The sequence below is a fragment of the Pseudopipra pipra genome, chromosome 11, assembly GCF_036250125.1.
Source record: "Pseudopipra pipra isolate bDixPip1 chromosome 11, bDixPip1.hap1, whole genome shotgun sequence".
Lineage (NCBI taxonomy): Eukaryota > Metazoa > Chordata > Aves > Passeriformes > Pipridae > Pseudopipra > Pseudopipra pipra.
In genome coordinates this window covers 5279226-5298450 of record NC_087559.1, presented here as the reverse complement: position 1 = coordinate 5298450, position 19225 = coordinate 5279226, and the positions used below count along the sequence as shown (strand labels likewise).

Here is a 19225-nt window from a genome sequence, read left to right as displayed (position 1 = left end):
CGCAGGTGGGGAATGAGGAACAAACGCCCAGCCTGCCACAGGAAACCTGCGGGAGAACACGGGACAGAGCGCGCCGCTTACCTGAATAAAGGAATTTAGTCTGAATTTCACATTAGCCGTAATCCCATCACTGCAGTGCATTTATAAATAAACCACCCTCTTCTACCTCAATACCCGCAGCACCACAAGAATTGAACTGGCATCTGTAATTCCACCTAGATCTGGTATCTCTTGACTTGAGTGGTATTTTCGTTTCACACCACCAGGTTCACACCCATCCACCCACCACGGAACTGTTTTAAGTCTTTTCTCAAAGAGAACTAGAGCACACTCTTAGCACAAAATTTTATTTTACCCTGACCCGTGCTTTTTACACACTTATACACATTTTACAACTAGAAACCAAGGGGTTTAATTTTACCGTGCAATAACCATTTCGCCTCGTACTCAGGATCATTATAGCCCTTAGTAAAACATAAGCATGTAAATTAAAACAAACTTTTAGGGAAAGAAAAATAAGTAGAACTAACCCTTCTCTCATGGGATTCCGAACATGTGTTCTTAAAGGAAGCAAGTACTGAGGAGTATATTCCTCATCCACACCCACCCACATCCACACAGGCCTTTCCATTACCTAGGCTGGGAATTCAGCCCCCTCTGAACACTGTACTTCGAGTAAACCTTTAAATAGCATTTCTTCATACTTGCATATGCACTGAAAAATGAGATCTAAATTAGTTGCATTCAGAAGGAATGTCCTAAAATAATAAATTTGAACAGACGTGGATATTAGAATTCTGACCTAAGACCTTTAATTTTGCATGTTACTCTTCTAGGCAAACTCAATAAGAGCAATGAACAAAATGTGTCCACGCAGACATTAATGTTTCTTCAAAACAAGCATACAAGAATTATGCCAAAGATGACCAAACCAGAATACTTTAAAGTCTATGTTACCTTCCAACAGCCACCTTGTTTTCTAAGGCTTTGATGATTAAGACACAGAAGGCCATCTGATTCTCAGGGGATAGTAAAGGTTGCACTAAATGGGAATAAAGAATCCAAAAATAGTCAATAAAAATATTTACATCTACTTTTGTAAAATTTAAAAATTTAATACCTGTCAAATGTTTTTACATTGAAAACAGTTAATGCTGACTGCATATTAAAATTTCCCATTTACAAAGCTCTTCCTGAAAACCCAAGATAGCCCAAGATATTCTCAGAACTGCCTGTGTCAGCCCTTCAGGAGCATCTACTCACAAATTACACAGGAAATGTTACCTTCAAAAGCACTGGCAGCAACAGATCCCAATAAAAGTTCAAAGGAGGATTTTTTTTGTTTTTAGAGTACTGCATTTGTCTACCAAGATTGTAAAAAAGTGCTGAAAACAAGCAATTTATTGATTTCCTGTAGTAGATAAAAGCTGAACAGAATTTCTAATCTTTGACCATCATAAGAGTTGTTTTCTTAAGAGAAGGCTGAACTAACCTTTGCACATCATAATTCTAATACACAACAAATCAGTAAAGCTCCAGAAAGTGCTTTTATAAGGAGTGGTTTTTTGTTTGGGGTTGGTTGGTTTGGGGCTTTTTTGAAACTCAGAGCAACCAACTGCGCTTCAATATGAAGGAAAAGTGTTAAATTCTGAGGTTTTCAGGAAAAAGATGAAATCACCATGGTTTCCAAATCTGAAATGAAAACAGTAAGAGGATAGTTCCCTCCCACCTCCCCATTAAAAAAAAAAAAAAAAGGAAAAGAAAAAAGTATTTAATATTAAAGCAGTTAAAGTTTCTATGACAGATGGGGAGTTATAACAAATTTTAGTGTTTTTGCTCTATGGCATTATTGAAATGTTCAGAGTAACTGCCTGAATCTCAAATTGGACTAGGATTTTACAGGAACATACCCTTGCCTGTGTACCTTCAGTGAATTAACTGTTCTCCCAGTGAGGAATAAATCCTTAACACCAATAGTAAAACCATGTTACCGAGAGACTTTTCTCCAGAAGCAATTTCTCATCCCTTACATCCTTTATCTCTCTCAGGCCGCCGAATACCCAAGCAGGAAGAGAGTTCCCAAATTACAACGTGTACAGATCTGGGAAAAAAAAACCCTTTCCCAACAGAGGCACTGGTATGATAAGCAAAGAATTTCGACTGCCGAATATTTCACACGAGTAGGTTCCGAAATGCAGCAAAATATTTGGCCTCTGGAATGCAGAGAGGAAGGCGAAAACTCCTTCCCGCGATTCTCAGCATTCCCAAGGGTCCAATTCAAACGTTTCCTCTGACATTACCAAAAATGCAGCTCAACTCCAAGTCACATGGATACTGTTTGACCAATACCTTGCTTAAGGAATGGCATGAGAAATACTTTGAAGCCACTGGAGACTTGCTTGAAAAGTATATTAAGTCACAGTACAATTTTACAGAAAGTCTAAACCCTGCTACTTGTATACAAGGGACCATGAGAGCTGCAGCAACTTATTTTTAAAAAAGAACGAGTTTTCTGCATTCTTCTGAACTGTTTTAGCTACTGTTATAAAATCAGCAACTAAATCTAGGATAAATATTTAGTAGCTCAGATTTCTGGTGTTAAAATTAGACACATTTACAATTACAAGCAGAGCTGTTGTCTCTACACTGTTCATAAGAACATGAGCAATATACAAGATGAAGCTGTAATTTAAAGTGTCATCTGAGTCTCACACTCTGCTTTAGAGGACTTAGTGTAAAATAGTCAGACTAATCTGATTTAAGAGTAATCACCCTAACATGTTCAGATGTTGCAAGTACAAATGTAAGATTCTGCTGTCATAAAAATATCCACCAATTATGCTTCAGACAGCAAGTCACTGCTATTTTGTTATTAAAAATTAACTGATGAGGTTTTAGAAAAACTCATATGAAGAACACTTAGGAAAGACTTCTAATGTGATTTTCATAGGTTTACAGGAATTATGAATCAAGGGCTGTTTTAGTACAACTCATGCCTTCCAGTGCTGTCTCATGAGGTAACAACCATCATTTCTGCTACTGTTTACAAGTAAAATGACCCACCATTTAGCAAAGACTTAAATAAAGGGATGACTGAAAAAAAAAATTAAATATTGCACAAATAACTTAACTGCAGACAGAATGGGACACTTAAAGCATTGATTTTTCTGTCAACATAGGAACTCTATGATATAGTCACATTTTCTATGATACAGTTATTTTTTACAAGACATTTAAATTCAGCATTTACATAAACAGTTATCTTTACAGTCTGTTAACATATAATGTTAAGAGTTCCAGCAGGAATTAATTTTGTCTTTGTCTTAAAAGTTCATCTATCTGAGTCTTGTACATGTTTTTCACATCTTCCAGATCCAGTCGGAGTTCCTCAGCTTCCTCTGCCTTCTCTCCATACATCTGGAGAATTGTGTTGTATCTTTGATCCAAATCCTGCAAGGACAAGTTTGTTCAACATTAAAAAAGTTGCTCCTGGGACAGTGTTTTACACTACTCAGGGAAGTAAGTGTAGCATTGCTTTATCAAAATATAACGACAATGAAGCACACCATAAACTCTTCAAAAATACTTTGTGTTTGAACATGGCTAGATTTATACTCTAGATATTAAAAAGAAGATATTCCAAAGATCCTACAGAGAATTAGTGCTGGCTTCAGAGGCTGTACTAAAGCACCTTTAGTGCTATAAGCACTAAATACAGTTAGAAAACTACACAGTTTTACTACAGGAATTACCAGTTTGTGAAATATTTCAGCAGAAAACTGAACATTCTGTATGTATAGAATAATGATAATTCCCAAATATTTCAATTTAAATTCTTAAACATGAGGATTAAACTATTTGTCCTCTTTCCTGTATTTCTACCAGACACTCATTCAGCTTCTGCATCAACCTCTCAAATCCATGCTATTTATCAAAACACCCCCTCTACTAAAAAGTCCAGTTCCAGCCAAGTGTCTTAAATAACAGAAACAAGAATGTTCCCTCCCTGATTTAGCACAAAATCTTCTGCACAGCACACATTTCCAACAACTGTGTTTTGAGGTCACTACCCAGCTACAGAGTGGGCATTTTCAGATTTTACTCTATAAAAATCCCAAATCCTCAGTCATTTATTATTAGGGAGAGACTTGAATATAATCCTAAACTGGTAGGGGCATTCCTAATAAAAACTCCAGTTACATAAATTTGACATGGATTTACAACAGAAATACATTTACCTTTAACTGTGTGCGTAATTTTGGTATTTCCTTCACTTTTTCTTCCAGTTCATCATTTTGATTTGTTAATTTAACCAGTTCTTCTGCCATTATTGATCGAGTTTTCTCAAGGTTTCCAATTTCCAGCTGAGGTAAACACATACAACAATAAGGAGAAGGAAAGAATTTACTGTATTTATTAAAAAAAAAATACTTTGATGCAGTAATTAAGGTTTTTTATTGTGTCAGACTCTGAGACAGCACACCTTGGAAGCACTCTCGCTTTCTTCTCGAATCTGATCAGTGCTTTGGGGTTTTTGCCTTTTTTGTTTATCTGACAAGTTTTCTGGATAGGTCCTTGCCCAAACAAAGGTGTTCATCCCTACACATACCTCCAGCAGCTACTCTGGTTCACAGAACTGCCATGAAAGTGACCAAGCTTTCCGAATAAAAACCCACAACATAACATCAATTGCATTAGTATTTACACTTGTAAACGCTGTTTGGGTACGTAAGAGTGACCACAGTACCTGTAGATGTGAAATCTCTCCTTCTCTTAGTTTTAGCTGTGACTGAAGGTTTTCAATTATACTTGAACCTGCTCCCATCCTTATGGCATCATAGAGGTTGCTCCCACTAGTAGCTATTGGTCCAAACGAGTGATCATGAGGATCATCCTACAAACAGAAGGTTAGAGAAGCTTAAAATTAAATTAAAACATGCACACTTTGAAATCCTCCTTCTCCTAAGTATTGCATCCTTTGAGATTTACAACTATACTGTGCTAGGCAAGCATTTTGATGTTTAAAGTTTGTTTTTAAAACAAAACCTTAAGGTAAATAGGCACAGTTTGGGATAGCTCCTTACATGTGAACTCAGCACCAATACATGTATATATTACTTTGCAATGAAAGTTGTAGTTTCACCTGCCTTTCACATGTGTTTTACAACCACAGACATCTTGTAAGCAGGTTTTAGGTGTTTGTGCACAGGAAGTTACTTTGTCTAAGGCCAATACACTCTTGAAGAGTCATTTTCTACATTAATAAAACTTCTTGAGGAGCAAAATAAGTAGTCTGTCAAAAGAAATAAAAGGCAATATAGGTGATATATCCTACCTGTGAGAGGAAAGAGGTTTGAAGACCTGCCATTTCCACCCCACTTATGGAACTAGAGCGTGACATTGATGGAGTACTTGAAACAGTTTCAACTGTAAATGACTTCCGATCCTTAAACACAAACAACGACAGACAACATCACCAGTTACACAAAGAAAAAAGTTCACAACATTGCAAAAGACAGATTCTGTAAAAAGACTGCCTTTTTTCACCACTATAGGACACTATAGGACACTATGTGATAGATAAACTTTCTATTTCCTTTATCCCTAAAACATATGAAAGTTCAACAACGAAGAGTGTCTGTGCTATAACACTTTAAGTCTCTGACCAAGTTCTCAGACTTTTCTGGAAATGAAGACAGAAGCTGCAAATTACACCAAAAGAGTTCCTCTCAAGTAGCCAAGGGAGATTCAGAGGCAGTTTTGTATGCCCAAATGGAAGAGTATCTCACACCCAGAAGGAAGTCTCTTTTTACAATGAATGTTAATACTTTATTTTTTTCCCAAATAAAGTGTATGAATTAAATTCTGAGATTTCTCATATACTTCACTAATATACCTTCCTAATAGACTGGCCTCTTTTTCCAGGCAGCATCTACAAGAATGCTGGCCTCTGAAGGATAAAGAACTTAGATTTTAGAACTGGAGAAGGTAAGAAACCAATCATACAAACAGCTCTACTTGAATACCAACTGCTAATTAGCAGTAGCAAAGTTAATGACTACTGAGGACTGCTCTGAGACTTGTGACTTCAGCTGGAAAGCATGTGGTAATTACACACAACCATGTGAAACAAAACAGGAATTGAGTGGAAGCAATGCTAGTAGTCTAAGCAAAGAAAACAAGTAACTTCAGAAGAGAGAGAATACAAGAGCACTCTAAAACCTCAGATGATTAAAACAATCATTATCCATATTTTATCTCTTCTCAAGTAAATAGTCAAAATGTATTTCAGTGAGTCTAACACAACATTTATTTCACTGGGAATAAAAGGCAGTCACAATAAAGAGAGAGCCAAGTCCCCAGTGCCCAAGCTGACAGCATGTGCTGTATATACTGCCAGGTATAGATATCTACTCTAAGTTTCAGGTTATAGATATCTACTAAAATAATGATAATATCAATAAGACTTTGAGATGTTGGGCTTTGGTACCTTCTCCTTTGCTGCTTCCTGCACGAGAATTGCCTTCTTTCTTTCCTGTTCCACTTTCATCCTCTCCATTTCTAACTGAGTAGCCAGCAGTGTCTGCACAAATAAATACAGGCTGTTAACATCCTGCTAGCTCACACTTCAATGATAACATAGAATAAAGATGCACTAGGCAATACCTTTTCTTTCTTTGCATCTTCCAAGGTTTTTGCATACTCATCTTTGAGCCCTTCTAGTTCAACCTCATACCTACATTGAGGAAGGAAACAGGTAGAGAAAGTCACTAAGTATTTTCTGTTTACTTTAGATTCCTATGTTTTTAAAACAAACATAGATAGCTTCAGGGCTATAAAACATTATGAATGTAACACCCTCCAATCTTTAGCATGAAACACAATATCCTTAACAAGTTGGACAACATCAACAGCTGCCAACATTTTGCATAGTCATATCAGCACTCCATTTCACTTCAATTTTAAGGAAATGCTGTTTAACCAAAAATGCAACTCACCTACTGTTTTCGTTTTCCATTTTCTTCAATTTGGTTCTCTCCACTTCCAGCTGAGCCTGAAGGCGTGTATTTTCTTGCCTTAAAAGACTATTCTGAGATTCAGAAGAAGACATCTGAATTTTATTAGCAAGAAGTTCTTCTGTAGCAGCCCGTTCTCTCTCAGCAGCTGCTGCTAGAAGAGTTTGAGACTCACCTAATATTAGGAAAAACACGGAATTTAACATTTTTTCATCAAACATCTGTAACAGGGGCCACTTATTTATGCATCAAAACTGAATTTGAGGGTTTTTTAAAAATATATCTTGTTTTCTTTTGTAAAGGAAATTAGGTATTTTCCACCACAGAGGATCAGAGCGACACAGGAGAGAGATTTCATACTCTTTCAGAATGCAATATACAACTACAGACTGTCTCCAGAAAGGAAATAAAATTTCTCTTAAAAAAGCCCCCACCTATGGGCTTTTTAAGCATTTTTCATTTAAAGCTATAGGTTACTACTGTATCAACAAATATATGTATCATCACCTATGCAGTTAGGTAAGTAAACGATTCCAAACTTTACAATTTGGAATCTAAGCACCAGCCTCCATGCTGGGATACTTTCAGTGTCTCAGTGCCCATCCTTCTGTTAGATGCTGTAAGGACATGAAAACCTTAACACCTCCATCTCATCTTATATTGTGTTTTAAAGAGAAACAGTGGATTACCTGGCCAAGAACCTTGGCATAATTCCCCCCTCACCATTTCCTTAAAGGAAAGCATTTTGTGCTCATCTTTTCTGATCCACCAGCTACGCACCGGGGAAGTGTCAAGTCCTTTATTTTTACCTTCAGGTATCTCACATTTTCATCAAGAGCCTCACAGCTCAGTAAAAGCTAAAAATATCTTACCCAGTCTGTCAGAAAGGTTCTTTTCCAGTTTTTCCCATGCAGAGGTCTGTGCTCCCAGTGTGGCCTGAAGATTTTCTATCTGCCGGAGCAGGGGCCGTGTAGCGGATGTGACACTTTGGCTCAGTTCTTGGTTCCTGTTCTCTGCTTCTTGGAGTCTCTGAAATCACAAATTAAATATAACTAAGCTTTGAAATCATATGATGGATTCAAAAATTAATAGAGAATTCAGCTAAATGCACAGCAGCTGCTTAACATTCTAAGATTATTGCTTTACAGCCAATGTTTATGGGTTCAAACTCCTAGGTGTCATATTCCAAGAGACAAGTTTAACATTTTTACATAAATCACAGAGCAAGGGTCCAGAAATGTCCAGCCCTCTGGAACATCATTTGAAACATTTTGGCAACAATCTATCTCCTGGACCTGAAAACCATAAAAATATTTTTAAAAAGCAGCTAAAGAGTCATTCAAAACACATTTGTCAGCAATTTTAGATGACTACCACAAACTTCATGTCTGTACTTTGTCTTATATTAAAAGGACAGCATTACATTTAAGAGGCATCATAAAAAAATACTATTTTGTCCACCATGTGATATAAAAAACCACTTCCTTTAATATTTTTATTTTTCCTCTACATAGGACAAATCATGCAGGTAACAAGGAAAACAAATGCTCTCTTTCAGGCTATTAATGCCATGGTAGCATTTTACTTTCAGTTTTTAGAAACCCTCCTTGCAGATACAAGTTGGCATCACCTCTTTGTTATAGTACCTGTTGTAGTTCACCAATTTCCTGGCGTAAATAATCTTCCTTTCTTGCTGCCTGCTGCTCTGCACGTTGCAGTGCCAGCCTCAGGTCTGCCACCTAAGGAAGCAAGTAATTGTTACTAAACTCTTGCTGAAAGTTATAGTATCACCTCTTCAGTGCCACAGTCCTACACCATTTTTAAACACTGTTAGACAGGGTATGTCTGTTTGCAAGCAAAGGCTTTGGTTTTGCGTGCAAATAGTTATACACTGATTATCACTAAAAAATTCCATACATTTCTTGAATTTTGCACCATGGTAAGGCTATTACAACCTTAACACAGAGCCTGTCAAAGTAATTTCATTTATACAATTATAAGTATTTTTAAATAAAATTAGTGTTTTAAAGCTTAGCACAACTACTGCTCAAGACTGAACAAATTCAACTGGAAAGAAATCCACTGGGTATTTGCCAAGTAAACAAAAATGAGTTCCACCTCATATTGCAGCTGGTTCATGATGTCAGGTGCACACTCCACCTCAGCACAGTCACTTGTTCAGTTAAAAAGTTTATTGACTGTATTCAAGACCCACCTGAATTGCCAAAGCTTCTTGTTGCTGCCGAGCCTCCTCCTGGGCCTTTTCCAGAGCTAACCCAAGCTCTTCCTTTGCCTTCATTTCCCTACTTAAGGCTGCTTCCTGAGCCTCACTGTCCTTTGTAGCATTAGCTTTATGAAGATCTGCAAGTTCCCTGGGGAGAAAAATACACAAACAAAGAAAAAAACCTCAACGCATTTACAGTTTATACAATGCTAACAGTGACTTTGCAAATAACTTTTTTATATATAAACATTTCACAAGCATTGCACAAGAAAGAGGCACAGAATCTGCAGATGTGATTGCTTACTTGTATGCACTGTCAAGTGCTGCCTGGACACTTCTGTTCCTTTCTTCAAGGTCTTCCACCTCTGCCTGAAGTTTAGCAAGATCCTTTTCTTGTCGCTCCACAACACTGTTCAGTTGTTTAATGCTGTCTCGATGCTGCTTCTCAAGGTCCTCCTTGCCATCAAGCACCTGTCAGAGTGCAAACAAGAAACATGAGACAGTCCCCAGGACCTGGAGCAGGCGATGCTGTCTGAGCACTGCAACAACTGTGGCAACCAGTTTGGGATGAAGTTACATAAAATGACTAAACCCATCTGACACTTTGCTAAAAGGGAAAGGTTTTGCTCCCCCACATTCCTCATAGGAGGGGGCTGCTCTTCACCAGTTTCACATACTTACTGAGTCTGCTGCTTGTAAGATCTTGATTAAATCACAGCCCAAATTTTGCTGGTGCATGTTTTCCAACCAAAATTCAGTGTATTGAATTTGGGTGGCTCACCTGGCAACAGCAGTGCAAGTGCAAACAAGCAGCTGGAAAGACACCTGACTGCAGTTTTAATGAGAATATACACATAAATCACAACTCAGTGTTCCAATAATGTGAAATGGTGAGGCCCTGGCACAGGTTGCCCAGAGAAGTTGTGGCTGGAAGTGTTCAAGGCCAGGTTGGATGAAGCTCTGAGCAACCTGGTCTAGTGGAAGGTGTCCCTGCCCATGGCAGCGGGGTTGGAACAAGATGATCTTTAAGGTGCCTTCCATCCCAATCATTCTATGATTCTATGAAATAGGGAAGTCTCCCAGAAACAAAAAGAATATTCAGTCTGTCAAGAGCCCCCCTGAAAGGCAACTCTGCAGTTAATATAAAAAGTTGTAAAAAAAAAAATCAACAAATATCTCACCTGTTTTAAATGCTGCAACTCCTCTTCCAATTCCTTAATCTTTTTGCTCTGTTTTGTGTTAATATTTTCTCTCTCTTTCTCTTTGGCTCTTAATTTCTTAATAATGTTGGAATTGTGCAGCTGCTGTTTGGAAAGCTTTTCTCCTGTGAAGAAAATCAATATAAAGCTAATGCATATTGCTGATATTCTATGGATTCTCTCTATTCACACCTGCCTTGCTCCTCAGTCCCATGAAAATAATAACCAAATAAGTATGGAAATGCTTATTCTTGCATTTTTTCATGGAAGTTCTTAAGTTTTAAATCTACCTTATCCCGGGATGACCTTGTTACACTCAGCTATAGTGAGACAGGATGTGAATTGCTTTGAAAGTGAAGCAAATGAGCTCATCATATCAGGAAAAAAATAAAATGGTCTGTTCATTTAGAAAATAAATTTTACTTTCAAAATTAAACAGTATTAAAGGAGACAGTGTAGAAATGCCTTAACAATGCCCTAATTAGATTTCTGCTGAATGGAACACGGTGTGTTGTGCTGCACACACTGGTTCTATCTCACAGCCCCTTTAATGCTCCCTGCAGGAAGCACCTCTCCAGCCACCTGCACCTGCCTGACCCCTCCTGTTGCTCTTTGCTGTTCAATGAATGCTTCAAATGTTCAGAAACATGCAAAAAGCTTCCAATTTTGCATTTTTTGCATAAAGAAGACTCGTATGCAAGAGCAATACATTTCAAACTACTCTCCACATTTTTACTGTTTAAAAAAAATTTAATTCTCACCTTCCTCCATTAATCCTTTGATTTGCTCTTCTTTTTCTTTCAGTAATTCAGCAGTTTCGTTGGTATTAAGTCTAGTAGCCAGTTCTTCTTTAACAGTCTTTACTTCCTAAATAGTAGGATAAAATACTTAGAACCATTTATTACAATACATTTAGGAAAAAACATGCAGTGAGCTCCACTGATCACCTTTTTATTCTCACCCCTTCCTCTCAAAAAAGGAGGAAATTTTCATGGAAAACAATTTAGGTTGAAAGAGAACTCTGGAGATTATCTGATCAAAACAGATTGCTCAGAGCCTTATTCCATCAAGTTTTAAAAACCTCCAAGGATTGAGAGGCTGTAAATCCTCCGTACAATTTGTTCCAACTCCTCCATCCATTTAATTTTCTATTCTTGAAACTTCTGCAATGTTGCAAAAACAACCTGTCCTATTCATACACAGGTATTGAGTAAATTTTCTATTTCGACTCACTACTGTGTCAACAGAGTGACACCTACAGTGACAAACAACTGTGAAAAACATTTGTATTCCAGTCACAGATTTGAGTTTCCTTTTTTGCATTAAGCTACGAAATGTAATGCTGTGATATCAGGTCAGGAACGTTTAAACCCCATAAACTTTGTTGCTGCAGATTTCTTTGCTCATTCCAAACCAATCTGTCATCAGCCCTTAATTTTCCTACCAGTTAATCCTCTAAAGAAGCTGTTCCCATTCTTCACCACTTCCTCACTTCCTCACATCCCCAGGCCATTCTCCCTCACACCAATGCAAATGCATATATGTGTACAAGGTGAATGAGAGCAGACCTTAAACCCTTTTTCTTCCCCAAACCAGACTAACTTAAAAACACCAAGGAAATACCAAGCAGCCTGGATGGCTAAAACCAGCTTATGCTGGTTTCTAACAGCATCAGACAGCACCTGTCAGACTCAGGCTTTTCCCTAGCTCAATTTTTAGCAATTAAACCTCAAGAAATATAACTGTGTCCTAAAATAATAAGTATTAATTTCACTAAAAAGCCAAATTACCTTTTTAGCTGCATCTCTCTCCTTGCAGGCTAGCTGGAGCTTCTTCTCAGCATCTGCAATTCGCTGAGCAAACTCCTCTTTAAGAGATGAAAGGCTACTGCTCTCTTCTTTCATTCGAAACATTTCACTACATTTAGAATTAACAGTTCAGAACAGTTGCATCATTATGTCACATCCCAAACAGTTTGCAACAGGTTGTCTTAAACGTTTTTAAAAAGTGTTTTGTTTATTTATTTTACACACATTAAGCAGAGGTCAAAAAAACCCCCACATCCATATTAGAAATACTAATCAAAGATCTTTATTAATTCTGTAATTTACCCATGAAAACAATTAAACAGTTGATTTATCTTAAATGTTTTGCCCCTTAATAAAGTACTTTGTAATTAACCATAGTCTGCACCATATATAGGGCAAATTATCTAATGTGTTTTTTAAGTTTAAGATCAATTTAGTCATTAAACAGTAGCTTCACAGATCATCTTCGAATTTCTAAACTTGGTATTTGATCAGTGAACTGGTAAATACAACTTTCCATTTTTTCCCCTTTTAATTTTAACCAAATTAAATAACAAATTCAGGTTTTTCCTAAAACCAGCCCTTCTACCACACTTTCACTGCCTACATTTTAGTCAGCAAAGTACTTAGTAAACTGGGTTTATACCTCTGTATCAGAAAAGTCAGTCTCCCTTAATAGCTGAATCCAGTGATATTATAAAGATCTTTATTAATAACCAAGCCTGACTCTACATGTTTGTCATTCCTACTGCTTGCTCACTGAAAAATCTTTCACCAGCCTCTTCCCAAAAGAGATTTTGACCCCAAGAAACAACATTATCTTTAAAAAAATCCCATCACAGCATATGCAGTTGTTATTTCCACCCTTCCCAAGCAGTGCAACCTTTGCTCTAGACATGAAGCTACTTGGTTTATGTATTGTCTAAGATTGTATTACAGCAAAGTCACAGTTACACCCACTACTGTGTGGATTTTCATACTTACTCTTTTAGGTTATCATAAGCTTCTTCCAGGCGTGCCTTTTCTTTACTAGCACTTAATAACTGTATTTCCCTCTTCTCCAGTTTCTCAGTTAATGAATCAATCATCTGGACAATGTTTTTACAGATAAAGATCAGATGAATGGGACAATTAAAACACCAGAGGGGCAGGCTTCCCCTTTCCCCCCCACCATTCCCTCCCAAGACCATTTAAAGCTCAACTTGTCAAAGCTTTTAAGAATTTGAGGTAAAATTCAGTGAGGTAAAAAATCAGTGAGGATTACCATGTTTCTGCCACATTCATTTAGAACTAAGCAGTATCTAAACACAAAGATAACTGTTTTCTACAGCTGTAAGAAATCCTACTAAATCAGCACATGTGGCTCAGTTAAGTTCCTCAACAAAATCATCAACAGATATATTTAATTATAAATGAAGTTTTTAAGCAGAGTTGACAGCCTATAAATCTATAGCTTACATTAAGCATTAAGACTTCCAGGGCTCCTTATACCATTCTTTACAGAATCACAGAATAACTTATATGGGAAAGTCTCTTCTGTGAAACATTAGCACAAAGCATCAGAACAGCATCAGACAGGGGAAGAAAACTTTCAAGCAGGGTCAAGAGCTCTTAGATCACATCATCAAAGTAATTTCTTAATACTAGAGTTTTGGAAAGCTGAATATAGAGAAATAACAAACATACAAGCAAATGTACAAATATGAACAAATGGAACAGATTCTGTACATGTAGCTCAATATGGCCAATGAAAGACAAAATTTGCTGGGGTCCACTATCACTGTTCCCTACAAAATATAAACAAAGTGGTCATAGAAAATGGGAAAAAATAGTCGCTCACTAAATTAGCAGAATGGGACAAAACACACTGCTTCAAACTCCAGTTTAGCCTCCACACACTTGAGTATTTTATTTTGTCCCACTTCTAGTCATTCCATCTATCTAAACTAGCCATGCACATTTCATTGAATCAGTTCACTATCCATATCTTCTTTAAAAAGTCTGCTCTGCCTCCTTTTTAAAAGTAAAGATTATTTTTGCTCAAAACAAACATGAATTTATCTAGTAAAAACGACTTATCTACACTAACTACTGCTATCCTCAGAAAACATGCATCATACTCCTGGAATGTAATCCAATTTTGATAGCTCTCTGTGGAAAAAAAAAATGATTGCAAAAAATTTTCTTGATTATTGCTTAAATACTAAAGGCTTGTAGTTTTGCAATTCAAATCAAAATATTCCAAGGAATCTCTTCCACCTTTCACAGAAAAAAAATTACACTAAAGAATAAAAATAACACATTTGACTTATCAAGCTCTGACCTACTGAAGTGCTGTTTGCCAGCACTACTCACAGTTCACAATTATGTTGAACAGGTGAGTCGGGTGTAACCCAAAACTATCTGACCAGAAATTTCACCAGTATTGTTCTTCTGCAGGACATCAAGCACAGTTTTCTACAGGGTGAGATAATTCATTCAAATATGGTGAAGCTGATATTGGAGATATAGGACAAGCTAATGTAAGGAAATGTCAGGAGTTTCACTTGAAATTAAAGGGTGTGTTTGCAATATATGTTTCACAGTTACCTTTTTAAACTCTTGCTTTTCAGTGTCCTCTTCTACCACTTGCTCCACAGCATCCTGCTGCGGCTCGGCCTCCTCCTTCACCACCTGTTCTTCGGGAGCTTGCACAGCAGCAACCAGAACATCTGGCTGTTCAGAATTAACAGGGGTTGCACTTCTCCCACTCTCTTCCATCTCAGCTTCCTCAGCGTGTAACACAGGAGCATCACTCAAGATCTCAGGTTTATTTTTCAGGGCATCGACCGTTTCTGTCTTTGGCCCAGCAGGACTGACAGCGGCAGATGCTGAGGCAGAAGCCCTGCCCGATAACTCATCATCTGAGTTTATTTCACTCACACTTCTGCTGTCTAAGGACTGGACACTGAATGAGTCAATCCTTTCGAAAGCATCAGAGGAGCCACAGCTCTCTGTCATTTTTTGGAAGTCATCTAAACGATTATAATCCGCGCAGGCAGAGGTGGATAAAAGCTGGAACGACGTCTGCATGAGGTGAAGGCTGGATTTGGAATCTGCAGCTTCTTGTCTTGAACTCACAGAGCTCTCACTTATCACACTTTCATGGTCCAGCACTTCAATATCACTGGTTGTGGAAGTGCCCGAGGAGAAAGTGCTAATGGGAGGTGATGGGGTATTGCTTTGTCTGTCCTCAGTCTTTCTCTCCTTTCCTTCCAAACCCATGTCTTTTGTGCCTGCACCAAGAGGCTGTGAAGTGCCCTCCGGTGCACCCACTGCTCCTTCCCCTCCTACACTGGATTTTTCACTAGGAGCATCCTCAGGTTCTTCCAAATTTAGAGCAGATGCCTTTTTGTCAGTAATTTCATCTGTGCTTGCTTCATGCTTGGTGTCAGATTTCAGCCCAGAATTCTCTTCTGATTTCTCCTTGGGAATATCGAGGTTTTTTAAGTCCAGGCCAGCTACGGAGGAATCCTTCACTTCTGCCTCTGTGGTCACCGGCACTTCCGGCTGATTGGGGTGCTGAGACTCCTTCAAAGTGCTTTTCACCTCCTCTTTGGGTCGCTGTGATTTGGCTGGGGGTTTGGACACCACTGGGTTTTTCTGTATACTCTGAACGTCCGTTGGGGAGAGAAAGGCACTGAAGAAGTTTTCGGATTCATCCACTACCGTCCTCCTCACCGGCTTGGTGATGGCTGTGGGCGACACCGGCTGATTCTGGGGTTCTGTAGTCGAACTCAAGCCCCAGGAAGATGTATCCCATCCTCCACTTATGAGGGAATTTGTTCCTGAAACAAGAGATAAAAAAAAAAAAAAAGGAGAAATACGCAAAAAAAAAATTAAAATGTATTCTTTTTCAATATTTATCTTTTTAGATGCAACAGTTCAAAAAAGAACGTATTCAACATCATACATCTTAAAGTGAATATTATACACAAACAGCATCGTTTTTGTTACTACTTCCTTACAGAGCTTGGAACCAATTTTTAAACAAAGCAAAAGAAAATTACTTCATGTCTCCCTTAAGCTTAAGACTTAAGCTGGACACAGACACCTCTACAAAGCAGGAGTACCTGAACAGAACCAACTTGCTCCCTCCCAGTTAAACAGTAACTTTACAGCAAAAAGAACCCAAACACAAACTGCACCGGTAAATCCAAGAGTGACAATTCCAGAAAGCAGATGGGGAGAAGTGTCAGGGAAGGGGAAACAAGCCCACAGAGCATTCTGAGAGCTGTAAGGGCAGGGCTGTGCTGTTTGGGCACAAAAAGCAAGCACTGCTTTTGCAAAGGGAACCGGCAAAAGCAAGTGTGGTGTCCTGCTTCCTACAGCGTGAGGAGGCCAGGCAAAACAACCTGAAAATCTGTAGTGAGGAGAACATACAGATTACAAAAGAGAAAACTATTACTAGGTCTTAAAAGTTATCTGCCAGTAACACACAGACACTTCACACACAGACACTTCACACACCACGGCAGAAAACAGAGGGGAAAAGCTTTAAATATTTACAGAATTTACACCAAGAGAAGGGTTCTTGCCCTTTCAGTTTGTGACAGGCTTCGTATTTTTCCTCACACATCAAGCACCAGCATGGAGCTGACAATACACATCGTCAGCAGCCCAGCTGAGAGTTTTTTTCCTCCTCCTGTGGAGAAATACTGAATTGTTTAGTTCTGAAGCTGCTCTAAAACAACATCCTATTATTGTACTTCTTGCAGGTTTTCCAGGACTTGTCAACAGCAAGAATAATGAGAATTTCAGCATCAAATTTCAGTGGCATCCCAGGTAAGAAAGATAAATCAAAAAATGATACCCAATTTGATTTTGTACCAGCAAATATAATCTGGGTAATGCAATTATTTCAGGCTACTTAAAAACAAGCTCACTTTATACAGCAGCATCTATGAAAAACACCAAGTTATAGTATTTAAAACTGTCTTCCACTTTCAGGAACTGTTGATAGCTGTTGGCCTCAAGTCTCAAATTCAGATAACTACTGCTCTCACTGCCCAAAATACTACAAATGTGTGATTTATTACCACAAACATCTGGTTTCTTACTACCTTGTCCATGATTCATTTGCTACAGAAAAAGCTCTGAGTGAACTGTTAACACTCAGAATGTATTTTGACATCTTTTAAAAACAAGTATGTTTTTCCTGAAACCAGATGCATGCTGATCTTTGCTGCTTTCCTTATGAATTACAGGACTACTATAAATACGCAGATATAAATTAAAATTAAAAATGTTTAGACAAGTCTAAAATTTTAATAAATTAAGCAAGACACCGTTTTCTACAAACAATTCCAGTGATTTAAGACGACACTGGACTACTTGACTGACTGCCAAGCCCACAGAGGGACAAAGACATGCAAAACTGACCTTTGCTGAGCAACCAGCTTGGAAAACACTTTCAATTGCTACAGCTTTCAGTTTTCAGAAATCTCACCCTGATGCAGGTTCACCTGGAAATAATCTTCTCCTACAAATACATACACATCTTCTACATATAGCTGTAATAAGGACACTGATTTCAGATGATTTAGTTTCCCATCCTTTTGTTTATTTATTCTTATCTGTAAGATATTATTTATGGAACAGAAAAGAAGTTTCTAATGAGAGAGCTCCTTTTTGCTCTTTCATTTCCAAACAGCAACTTAGGACTGACCATTCCTTCAGGTTCCACATTAGCACACATAAAAGAGGGACACTCAGGGCCATGACAACTTTTCCACCAACACATTCCTTTCAACAGATATTAGAGGATTATGAACTTGATGCCAGGGAAAGTGGAACCTTCACTTGGTTTATGTGGACCAGCCTTTCAGCTCCTATTCTGCTGTCGCAAAGAGCAAATCCATGAATGCCTCTGGAAGGGCACGGTTTCTCCTTTTTTATTACTGAGCAGGTTTTATCACTTCTTAGCCCCTCAGCCAAAATAAATAACGCCTTGAGGAACACGGATGTGAAGCTCAGGGCAATAAAGGCAGGACACAGATGACAGCAGCGGGGCACTGAGCTGAGCCTGCCCCAGCTCTGTGGGTGTCACCCTGCAGGGGGGCACCAGACCACCAGGGAGTGGGTTATATAAACCAGAGGGGGCTTGGGACGGAGGGGGCGGGTTAAACCTCCCCAGTTAAGGGGTTAAACGGGAGACAGCGAAGGGGGAGAGCCAGGGAAGGGGGCAGTGAGGGAGGTGAGGGGGCTCGGCCGGCCGCCCTTACCGTCACCGTAGTCAGGGATGACGGCGTCGGGCCAGGGGCTCTCCTCGGCCTGGATGTCCAGCACCCGGTCGATGGACTTCTGCGCCTGCGACAGCGCCTGCTTGGCGAAGCTGGACAGCTGCGAGGCGTTGAACCAGCTCATCCTCGGCGGCTCCGGGGGGACCCCCGCCCACAGCTCAGAGCCCTCCGGCGCTGCCCGGCGGGGCCGCGGGCTCGGCTCGGCGCTGAGGGAAGCGAAGCGAAGGGAAGGGAAGCGAAGGGCGGCCCCGCGCAGGCGCCGCCGGATCCACGTCGCACTCGGGCCCGGGCGCAGCCGCGCTCCGGCCCCGGCACGGCCCGGGAGGAGGAGCCGGAACCGCACCGGGAACCGCCGGGAAGGGGCGGAGGGTCCTGCCCTGCCGGGGGGCTGTTCGACCTAGGTTCCTGCCCTCCTGGCTTCCTGCCCGCGCCTCCAGACCCGCCGATAAACACAGCCTTAGTTCCTGCTTCCAACGCGCCCTTCGGCCGCTCAACGAAAGGCACTCACCGGGATGTGGCAGAATCGTAATCACAGAATGGTTTTGTTGGAAAGGGGCCTTAAAGCCCATCTCATCCCAGCCTCCGCCATGGGCAGGGACACCTTCCACTAGACCAGTTGTTCCAACCTGGCCTAGGACACTTCCAGGGATGGGGCAGCCACAGCTCCTCTGGGCAGCCTGTGCCAGGACCTCCCCTC

The 19225-nt window shown here is 39.6% G+C and overlaps 1 protein-coding gene across 1 annotated transcript; it reads right to left on the bottom strand.

The window, feature by feature from the left end:
* Nucleotides 1–331: 331 nt before the first annotated feature.
* TMF1 (TATA element modulatory factor 1) lies at nt 332–18857 on the bottom strand. Its single transcript, XM_064667213.1, has 17 exons — nt 18511–18857; nt 14837–16074; nt 13232–13335; nt 12230–12356; nt 11201–11306; nt 10422–10564; nt 9545–9711; nt 9232–9388; nt 8663–8755; nt 7889–8045; nt 6999–7191; nt 6667–6736; nt 6491–6583; nt 5336–5446; nt 4748–4894; nt 4239–4364; nt 332–3450 (listed from the first exon to the last, which is right to left on the bottom strand). The coding sequence occupies exons 1-17, from the start codon at nt 18650–18652 to the stop codon at nt 3307–3309; spliced, it is 3318 nt and encodes a 1105-aa protein (XP_064523283.1). The 5' UTR covers nt 18653–18857; the 3' UTR covers nt 332–3306.
* Between the last annotated feature and the right edge of the window lie 368 nt (nt 18858–19225).

Coding starts and splice junctions, on each gene's coding strand:
- TMF1 (XM_064667213.1), bottom strand. CDS start 18,652: ATGAGCTGGTTCAACGCCTCGCAGCTGTCCAGCTTCGCCAAGCAGGCG. Junction 9,389..9,544: donor GCACTTGACAGTGCATACAA/GTAAGCAATCAC, acceptor TTTTCTCCCCAG/GGAACTTGCAGATCTTCATA. Junction 4,895..5,335: donor AAACCTCTTTCCTCTCACAG/GTAGGATATATC, acceptor TTCTGTTTGTAG/GATGATCCTCATGATCACTC.